At 50.9% G+C, this 9,286-nt stretch overlaps 4 protein-coding genes across 8 annotated transcripts in view; 1 reads left to right on the top strand and 3 right to left on the bottom strand.

The window, feature by feature from the left end:
• jtb (jumping translocation breakpoint) overlaps positions 1-1,852 on the top strand; it is a 5,843-nt gene extending 3,991 nt beyond the window's left edge. For both annotated transcript variants that reach the window (XM_046059243.1, XM_046059244.1), the window contains exons 3-6: positions 940-980; positions 1,068-1,153; positions 1,265-1,344; positions 1,440-1,852. In XM_046059243.1, the coding sequence (XP_045915199.1) occupies positions 940-980; positions 1,068-1,153; positions 1,265-1,344; positions 1,440-1,596 (364 nt within the window). In that variant the 3' untranslated portion in view covers positions 1,597-1,852. The remainder of the gene's footprint in view (positions 1-939; positions 981-1,067; positions 1,154-1,264; positions 1,345-1,439) is intronic.
• LOC123976847 (GON-4-like protein) overlaps positions 1-9,286 on the bottom strand; it is an 82,010-nt gene that overhangs the window by 36,832 nt on the left and 35,892 nt on the right. The gene's annotated exons all lie outside the window — the stretch shown is intronic.
• On the bottom strand, positions 2,586-5,406 carry LOC123976855 (glycosylated lysosomal membrane protein). Its single transcript, XM_046059238.1, has 7 exons — positions 5,247-5,406; positions 4,696-4,860; positions 4,425-4,523; positions 4,186-4,350; positions 3,393-3,611; positions 3,012-3,280; positions 2,586-2,930 (listed from the first exon to the last, which is right to left on the bottom strand). Exons 1-7 carry the CDS (start codon positions 5,346-5,348, stop codon positions 2,756-2,758), a joined length of 1,194 nt encoding a protein of 397 aa, XP_045915194.1. The 5' UTR covers positions 5,349-5,406; the 3' UTR covers positions 2,586-2,755.
• The window catches only part of cct3 (chaperonin containing TCP1, subunit 3 (gamma)), a 6,524-nt gene continuing 3,905 nt past the window's right edge, over positions 6,668-9,286 (bottom strand). Inside the window, exons 9-14 of the mRNA XM_046059237.1 lie at positions 9,003-9,135; positions 7,995-8,076; positions 7,694-7,874; positions 7,321-7,566; positions 6,997-7,128; positions 6,668-6,906 (exon numbers count right to left, since the gene is read on the bottom strand). Of these exons, the coding sequence (XP_045915193.1) occupies positions 6,814-6,906; positions 6,997-7,128; positions 7,321-7,566; positions 7,694-7,874; positions 7,995-8,076; positions 9,003-9,135 (867 nt within the window). The 3' untranslated portion in view covers positions 6,668-6,813. The remainder of the gene's footprint in view (positions 6,907-6,996; positions 7,129-7,320; positions 7,567-7,693; positions 7,875-7,994; positions 8,077-9,002; positions 9,136-9,286) is intronic.

Here is a 9,286-nt window from a genome sequence, read left to right as displayed (position 1 = left end):
TGTGTGTACCCTGTGTGGTCAGAATGTGTACTCTGTGTGTACCCTGTGTGTACTCTGTGTGGTCAGAATGTGTACCGTGTGTGTACCCTGTGTGGTCAGAATGTGTACTCTGTGTGTACCCTGTGTGTACTCTGTGTGGTCAGAATGTGTACCGTGTGTGTACCCTGTGTGGTCAGAATGTGTACTCTGTGTGTACCCTGTGTGTACTCTGTGTGGTCAGAATGTGTACCGTGTGTGTACCCTGTGTGGTCAGAATGTGTACTCTGTGTGTACCCTGTGTGTACTCTGTGTGGTCAGAATGTGTACCGTGTGTGTACCCTGTGTGGTCAGAATGTGTACTCTGTGTGTACCCTGTGTGTACTCTGTGTGGTCAGAATGTGTACCGTGTGTGTACCCTGTGTGGTCAGAATGTGTACTCTGTGTGTACCCTGTGTGTACTCTGTGTGGTCAGAATGTGTACCGTGTGTGTACCCTGTGTGGTCAGAATGTGTACTCTGTGTGTACCCTGTGTGTACTCTGTGTGGTCAGAATGTGTACCGTGTGTGTACCCTGTGTGGTCAGAATGTGTACTCTGTGTGTACCCTGTGTGTACCCTGTGTGTACTCTGTGTGGTCAGAATGTGTACCCTGTGTGGTCAGAATGTGTACTCTGTGTGTACCCTGTGTGTACTCTGTGTGGTCAGAATGTGTACCGTGTGTACTCTGTGTATACTCTGTGTACACCATGTGGGTACCCTGTGTGTACTCTGTGTGTACCCTGTGTGGTCAGAATGTGTACTCTGTGTGTACCCTGTGTGGTCAGAATGTGTACCGTGTGTGTACCCTGTGTGTACCCTGTGTGGTCAGAATGTGTACCGTGTGTGTACCCTGTGTATACCATGTGTACACCGTGTGGGTACCCTGTGTGTACTCTGTGTGTAACGTGTGTTTTGTGTTGCAGAGTTTTCGGAGCTGCTCTGCTGAGCGACGACAAAACTGCAGGTACGTCTTTCCGCAGCAGCAAGGAATCCTGGGTAACCTCATGACCCCCCCCACCCTGACCTCCTTCTTCTTCTCTTCGTTCTGCAGCGGTGAAGGCGGCCGCCGCCCCCTGCTGGCTGCTGGAGGAGTTCGTGGTGACGGCCGAGTGTTCGCAGTGTAACGCCTTCCAGACGGTACGTGCTGAAGTCACATGCTGAAGTCACATGCTGACGGCGTGCAAAATGAAGACGCCGCCGGTGGTTATCATGACGACGTTAAAGTGACGAGGCTGTTTGTGGTTTCAGAGGTCTTGGTCGTCCTGCGGGCTGACGGGATACGTGGAGAGAGTCAACTGCACCCGGTCCAACAAGGACGAGTACAAGAGGTCAGAGTGGCGGCGTTAGCTGCAGGCAGATGACGGCTACGTGGTTATTAGATGGTTGATCATGGTCATTAATAACATGCGCCCCCCCCCCACAGCTGCCGCTCTGCCGTGATGGAGGAGCATCTCTTCTGGAAGTTCGAGGCGGCCATGTTGGCTCTGACGGCTCTCTTTGCCGTCGTGGTGGTCGTCCGTCAGCGCTGGCTCGACCGCCTCGCCTCCGAGAAGGTCCGACGCCAAATCGAATCCATCTAGGACACAAGAGAGACCTGGACCAGGACTGAGTGGTTTTTACTCTGCGGCAGTATTTTAAGAACACGTGGATCCATCAGGGATCAGGACTGAAGAACCAGCAGAGAACTGGACTCGGGTTTAGAAACATGACGACGGCGTTTCTGACCCGTTTGATTCTGTCAACGACAATTTAGTCCAAAAGTTAAATCTGTCATGAAATAAAGTTTAAATTTCTATTTTCTGTAAAAAGTTTAAAATAAACCGATGAAAGTGTTCAGATCCGATTCTGTTGTTAAGACCGTGGAGGACAACAAACCGGTCCCTGAGGAACCGGCTCTCTGCGACCCGGTTCCTCAGGGACCAGTAGAACCACAACAAGGGCACATCAAACCAAACCGGACCCAGCTTTACGTTACAGACTGGACCTCAGTGGTCCTGGTTCTGAGCCGGTCTGACAGCAACACTGCGTCTCTGTGGTGGAAACAAGAACAGCTGACTCTAACACCAAGTTCCCCGTCCCAGGATTCAGTGCGGTACCAGCTAAGCAACGCAGCAGATGGCCAATCACAGACGAGGACGAGTCTCCGGCTGCAGAGCGGCTCAAACATGAAAGTGATCAGATGTAGAACAAACTGACTTCACCAGCAGCTTCCTGTCCGAAAGAGACGGATTTAAATCTGTTGTTCAAAGTGTTTCCCTGCCGACAGTCTGACACGTCCATAAAATACATTACCCACAGTGCCGCTGGGGTCGGAGCGCCAGCCGATGCCGCAGCGATGCGGCGCTTTATTAACGACGTCTGTGACATTAAAACCCGTTCCAGTTTAGTTTCTTTAATGATTCAACACAGAGAAAAAGATCTGAGTATAAACGTTACGCTGGAAATCTGAGGTTCTGATTGGTCGACTCAGGCCAGGCGAGGTCACGTGAGCGACAGCGAGCAGCTCGCGGGTGGTTTTAGGTCATCAGAGGGAACCAATGAGCTGAGAGGAAGAGACGCACCAACCGGATCGTGTTCCGGGATCAGATCTTTATTTCAGCATTTAGCAGACAGACTGAGACCATCTGAAGAAACAGACTCCTGATTGGCTGGAGGGAGTCAGTGAGGTCACCGGTCTGTCAGCAGTTTTTAAAAACATTTTAAATATATATAAAAAAAAAATTGGCTGCGACCCAGCTGTCAGTTGATTGGTTCGTAGGTCGCCGTGGAGGCCGCCGCCCTCTTGCGGACGCAGACGTAGACTCCGCCCACCAGCAGGAGGATCAGGGGCGTCCCCAGCCCGACCGCCATCATGCTGAGAACCAGCGGCGAGAAGGAGTCCATGGGAGGAGAGCCGGAGCCCACCAGCAGCGTCCTGACAGAAACACCAGAAGAAGAATTCTGATTAAAGACGTCGCCTCGTCACCTCGTCCAGACTGACCAGATAAAAACTGACCAGCTGAGGAACTTGGTGCTGTCGTAGAACGGTTCTCCTGCCAGGCCGAAGCTCACGTTCAGCCCGAAGGCTTCTGGTTTTGCGTAGAACGCTCGAATCAGACCGGACGCCGCCGCCGCCGCCTCGCCGCTCTGAGGCCGCGGGTCAGAGTGACGGCACGGCGTGGCGTCCTCCAGAGTCGGAGCAGGCTGACGGTACGCCACCGGCTTCCATTGAACAAAACCCAGAACGTCAGAGCTGCCGTTCTCCGCCGACACCCACTGAGACACCTGAGAGGTCAAAGGGCAACACGTGTTAGCAGCTAGCACGGCTAGCATGAGAAACCACACGTCATGTGACGGCTGCAGACTGTCAGCAGGTAAACTTCCTGTTAGTTATCACCTTGAATATTGACGGCGTGAACTCGTCGTCGATCGATCGATGAACCTCAACTCTGCTGAGCGGATAGGCCCTGCCCACCGCCTGCAGCTCCAATAGGAACCTGGAACGATTCGCCCGCGGCAACACGCCATCAATCCACACCCCCACCTGGGAGGAGTTAGCTGTGTGGAGGAGGCGGGGCCACGACTGACCACGCCCCGCGGACTCAAACACTGACAGCTGGAAGAAAAATACTTCTATTAAATCACAGGAATCAGATTAAAGTTAAAAACATTTAACGCCAACATATTAAAAACCTGTTCTCTGTAGCTAAAGATTAGCAGGTTAGCATTTTAGTAGATTAGCACATTAGCAGGCTAGCACATTAGCTGGTTAGCATTTTAGCAGATTAGCTGGTTAGCACATTAGCTGGTTAGCATTTTAGTAGATTAGCAGGTTAGCATATTAGCAGGTTAGCATATTAGCAGGTTAGCATATTAGCAGGTTAGCATATTAGCAGGTTAGCATATTAGCAGGTTAGCATATTAGCAGGTTAGCATATTAGTAGATTAGCAGGTTAGCACATTAGCAGGTTAGCATTTTAGTAGATTAGCAGGTTAGCACATTAGCAGGTTAGCATTTTAGTAGATTAGCAGGTTAGCACATTAGCAGGTTAGCATTTTAGCACATTAGCATCTGGCCTGGATCTGCAGACTTTTTGGAAATTTGATCCAGATTTTTCACATTAACGTTAAATGATGGATCACATGACAGAGGTCACATGATGACAGACAGTTGGAGGTTGGCCTCTGACCTGCAGGCACAGCGATCCGTTGGCGAAGGAGGCGGCGGCTCCGCAGAGCAAAGCGGTCGGACCCGACAGGCGAAGGCGAGACCAGCTGAAGTCCTGCAGCTCGTACGGAGGGAGGAGGTCAGAGGTCGGCTCGGCCGTGTCGTTAACGTCATCGTACTCCAACAGCTGGGGGGGGGGGCAGAGTTACTAATGAGTCTCATTAAGTGATGACAGACTGATTTAAGGTGGATGTATCTGACCCTGCTGAAGACGACGGCGGTGCTGTGCAGGACGCTGCTCTCTGGCTCCACCTTCAGGCTGCCGCTGTGGTTACGAGACACAAACTGACTCCAGTTCACCTGAGAGAGAAACACGAGATCTATTCAGGACAGGTGTGTGGTCAGGTGCGCACCAATCAGAAGCAACGTCAGAGCTCCTCGGGTTCAGGATCATCGTGTTTATTCTGCGACACGTAATAGGAACGCGTCGTGTGTCTGTGCGGCGCCGAAGTGATGACTGATAAAAACAGACCTTGACAGTAGATGAAGAAGTGTTTGTGTGGACGAGCAGCAGCGTCGGCGCCCCCTGGCTGCAGAACAGGAAGTGCAGCGTGTCGTTGTCTCCCACGGCTCTCACGTGCAGCAGTTCGCCACCGGGAGGCGCGAAAGGAGAGCCGGGGTTCAGCTCTACCACCAACTGACCGAGAGAAGAAGAAACCTCCATCAGTGATCAAAGACAGGCTGATCGATCAGATCAAAACAGTTTAATAACTTTATTTAACAGAGTAAAGTCTTGATTAATGACAAATCTGTTTCCGTTGACAATAAAGTCATCGTGACTGATCAACTGATCGTAAACTCTGTAGATTTCAAGTTTGTCTGAAATGTAAAAGTTCTTTAAGTTCAGTTTGTTTTATATTAAATAATAATCTGCATTAAAACACGTTTTAACGTTGATCTGAAACACAAAGCATCAAATGTAGAAAACTTCTGTCAACAAATAAAACAGTTTCACTTCCGGTCGGCGGCTGGTGCCCTCGCGCTCTCTTACGTCGCGTTACGTACTTGTTCGTATTTCCTCACCTGTCTGCTGAAACTGTGTCCTCCGCTGAACAGGCTGAAGACAAGAAGCAGGTAAACCGGAGAAGAAGCTCCGCGGCTCCTCTTCTTCGCCGCAGCCGCCATTTTTGTTGTGACCGGGAGGCGCCGCACGTCACATGACCCGCTCCTTCATATGTCAGCTGATCGCTAGCAAGCCCCGCCCCCTCCCCAACAAGCGGAAATGACAATAAAACGACCTGAAATCGAAATGAAGCTCTGCAGAAGTTTAGTTATCTCAAACGTCTCTGACAGGAAGTCTCTGCTGCTGTCTGTACTCATTAGTATTCATTACATTTGTCATCACATAAAATTTTATATTTAGTTTTAGATTGTACATTTATTCATTTTCTATTTACTTTTATTTCATATCATGCACAAACCTGCCACATCTTCGTTGTATGTTTTTATATTGTGAATTTATATATTTCGTTGCAACACGTCTGCACATGTAAATATCTGCGACGTTGTTCTTTCTCTGCAGTTATTTTTCTTCTTCTATAACTTGCATTGTTGAATCCATATTTATGTATTTCTACATCTATTCATGTCGGCTGTCCGTCTGCGTGCAGCACCTCATCACCAAAGCTAATTCCTCGAATGTGTAAAACACTACTTGGCAATAAAGCTGCTTCTGATTCAATGTGAGCGGGTGACCCGGGTTCGATTCCACCGAGACACCAGCGTGTCCCTGACACTTAACCCTCGTTGCTCCAGCGGCGTGCGACCTCTGACGTGTAGAGCAGCTGTAAGTGGCTTTGGATAAAAGCGTCAGTTAAATGAATTAATGTAAATGAGCGAGTGTGACTCCAGAATTTCCCCTCAGGATCCATAAAGTATTTGTAAACAGAGTACCGGCACGGACGGGTTTGCAGGTGAGGAGGAGGATCAGGCGTTACAGGGCGACCTTTTTAAGAATTCAATCAAATGCTTTGATAAGTTCATAGATGAGCGGTGAAGCTCCTGCTGGTCATGTGTTCGGTGTGTTTGAAGTTTTTTAATGTTTTTAATGAACCCGGTGAAGCCAAAGTTTCCAGAATGGAAAATAAAAAGATTTATCTTCTCTTTACCTGGAGCCAGTGAAGCCGAGCCAGGGTCGGGGCGATGTGCTGCCAGGACCTGGTCTACGTGAGTCTGGACAGTTTTTATTTTCTCTATGAAACAGAATAATCATCAAACACAAAGTCAGCTCTGTCAGGCTGAACACAGGCCAAGAGAGGAAGCGACGGCATCTTCAAGCCTCTGGATTCAGATGGGATGTTATAAAAGTAACACACACATTACACACGTTTGACTCTCTTCATGCCGTCCAGCTGATCAGTAACCGGGAGTGATGTCACCATCAGGTGGACGCCAGCGGCTCACTGACGACACTCGGAGGAGAAACACAGACAGGAACTCGTTTCTAACTTTAATGACGTTTATTAAGTTTCAGTGAGTCGTCTGGTCCCCACACACGCACATGCACAGATACACACACACACACACAGATACACGCTCACGCACAGAGTGACTCTGATGCTGATCTGGATCAAGGTGGATCCATGTGGATCTACTCGGCTCCCTGTCCGCCCATCTGACCGTCTTTGTCTTTCTTCTTGTGACCAGAGACGATGTCATCGATGCGCAGCAACAAGATGGCCGTCTGCACAACAGAGAGAGAGAGCAGGGAGTGAGCGGGGCGTCACTTCGATCAGTACTGATCAGTTATCAGTACGACCGGGTGTTTTCTCACCTCCATGGCGGTCTTGTAGGTCTGAGATTTGACAGCCAGCGGCTCACAGATCCCCAGAGCAGACATGTCCGACAGACAGCCGGTCTCGCCGTCCACGCCCCAACATGCGCCGCCGTCCTGGGTGTGTTTGGCCTGAACACACGCACACAATCGACACATGATCAATAACAACTTTCATACCTGAGTCAGCACACGTTTACCTCAGGTGATCAGTCAGCCTGACTTGAGCAACAACGTTACTGACTTGACTTGAGCAACAACGTTACTGACTTGACTTGAGCAACAACGTTACTGACGTTATAAACAAAGTTTTTGACGTCCTACCCTCAGTGATGTCAGCACCCTGATGGTGGAGGCTCCGCAGTTCTGGATCAGGGTTCGGGGGATGACCTCCAGAGCCTGAGCCACGGCGCGGTACGGCCACTGTTCCACGCCGGTCAGAGCGCGGGAACGCTCCATCAGACGCTTCGACACCGCCATCTCCACTGCGCCGCCGCCCATCAACAGCTGGGGCTCCAACAGCACGTTACGACACACCTGCATGGCGTCCTGCAGGTTCCTCTCCACCTCCTGAAGACCACAAACACAGTTTTACAGAGGGCCCCGAACGCCTCACAGCCATGCAGTGAAGAGCGCATAGGGCCCTGAATGTTTGAGTGAAGGCGTGTGAGCGACAGGAAGTGGAAGGGGCCCTCACCGCCAGGATCTCCTTGCTGGCCCCTCTCAGCAGGATGGTGCAGGCTTTGGGGTCTTTGCACTCTGTGACGAAGGTGAAATACTCGTCGCCGATCTTCTTCACCTCAAACAGCCCCGCCCCCGTACCCACGTCTTCCTCACGCAGCTCGTCGGTCCGACTGACGATACGAGCCCCGATCGCCCTGAGAGAGAGAGAGTTAACTGCCTGAACCTCGCACGCCCTGAGTGACAGCCAGCTGCTTCCTGTGTGTGCCGACAGCCGATTGGCTGCAGGTGACCACGTGACCTCTGCGGCTGCTTACCTGGCGATGCGGTTGTTGTCAGTCTTCCTCACGCGGCGGATAGCGGTGATGTTGGCCTTCATCAGATAGTGCTGAGCCAGATCTGAGGACAGAGGGGACACAGGTGAGACCAGGTGATACGGGACAGACGGCGCCGCCAGAATCAGCTGTGCGGCTGACAGGGCGGCTCCACAGACAGAGTCTGGGTACTCAACACGCAGAACCTCCTGCTGAGCAGGAACACTGAAGCTGAGGAACAAAGGGCTGCTGCAGGAGACGCTCGGCCTCGAGGTGGAACCGTTTACTTTCATCAACGCGCTGCTGGTTTATTAGCAACTTCCAAATTACACAAAAACAAATCATAAAAAGAAATAAAATACTTCTACAGTAAAGTATTTCTCAAAACACCACGTATAGCTGATAAAATAAAAATATATAATCTGGATTCTTTTATTGCGTCTATAAAAAGATAAAGTCTGTTTGCACTCTGCTCGCTTTGTTGCACCGACGTTCTCCTTCGTGCGACACCATTAGTGAGTTAGCAGAAACAAACCCGATCACTGCTGAGAAATGTTTTTCACTGGAAGTGTTCCAGACAAAAGACCTGAACAATAAGGGAGGGGCCTAAAGCTCTGGCCGCGATGCTTCAGTCGCTAGTTAGCGAGAGGCGGGGCTAAAGCGGCCGCTTTGGTCGAAACAAGCCTAATATGACGTACTGCATTCCAAACGTCCTGTACCTAAACGGTCCGGTACGAATACATGTACCGTGTACAAGTACCACTTCAAAAACCCTGAACTGTCCCTGTAAGTCCAGCAGGACCAGGACGGTCTGTTCTGTCCTGGACCAGGTCTGCAGGTACCTGGCTGGTTTTAGACCTCCATCACTCAGATCCCGCGCTTCAAGGGTTGACCCTGACAAACGTCTTTGAAGAGGTCAGTGAGGTCATTAACCCGACAGCTGATGACGGAGGTCACAGCGTGGCGCTTCCTGTCTCAGCTCACCAGGACAGGTGTGCGCGCTGTACTCACCTGAGATGCCCTTCTCGGTGAAGATCAGGTCTGGTTTCAGGCGGATGATGTCCTCGCAGATCTGCTGGATGTATTCTTCCTCCATCTGCAGGATCCTGGCGAAGTCCTCCTCCTTACTGATCTCGATGTCCGTCTGCACAAACGGAAACATCCCGGGAAGGTTCACAGCAGCTCGCCAGCAAAGATCTGAACCGACAGCCGGTAATGATCCCGCCTCTCCAGCAGAAGCAGCACACAGAGCCGGTACTCAACTAACCCCCCCCCCCCTCCCCCCCCCCCCCCCC

Source organism: Micropterus dolomieu, linkage group LG09, assembly GCF_021292245.1.
Source record: "Micropterus dolomieu isolate WLL.071019.BEF.003 ecotype Adirondacks linkage group LG09, ASM2129224v1, whole genome shotgun sequence".
NCBI classification, from domain to species: domain Eukaryota; kingdom Metazoa; phylum Chordata; class Actinopteri; order Centrarchiformes; family Centrarchidae; genus Micropterus; species Micropterus dolomieu.
This window is presented reverse-complemented; position numbering and strand designations above follow the sequence as displayed.

What these genes read in the sequence shown, in the direction of transcription:
- LOC123976855 (XM_046059238.1), bottom strand. Translation starts at nt 5,348, where the DNA reads ATGGCGGCTGCGGCGAAGAAGAGGAGCCGCGGAGCTTCTTCTCCGGTT. An exon ending in GACACAGTTTCAGCAGACAG is followed by an intron (nt 4,861 to 5,246) that starts GTGAGGAAATAC and finishes TCTCTCGGTCAG; the next exon opens with TTGGTGGTAGAGCTGAACCC. An exon ending in CCGCCGTCGTCTTCAGCAGG is followed by an intron (nt 4,351 to 4,424) that starts GTCAGATACATC and finishes CCCCCCCCCCAG; the next exon opens with CTGTTGGAGTACGATGACGT.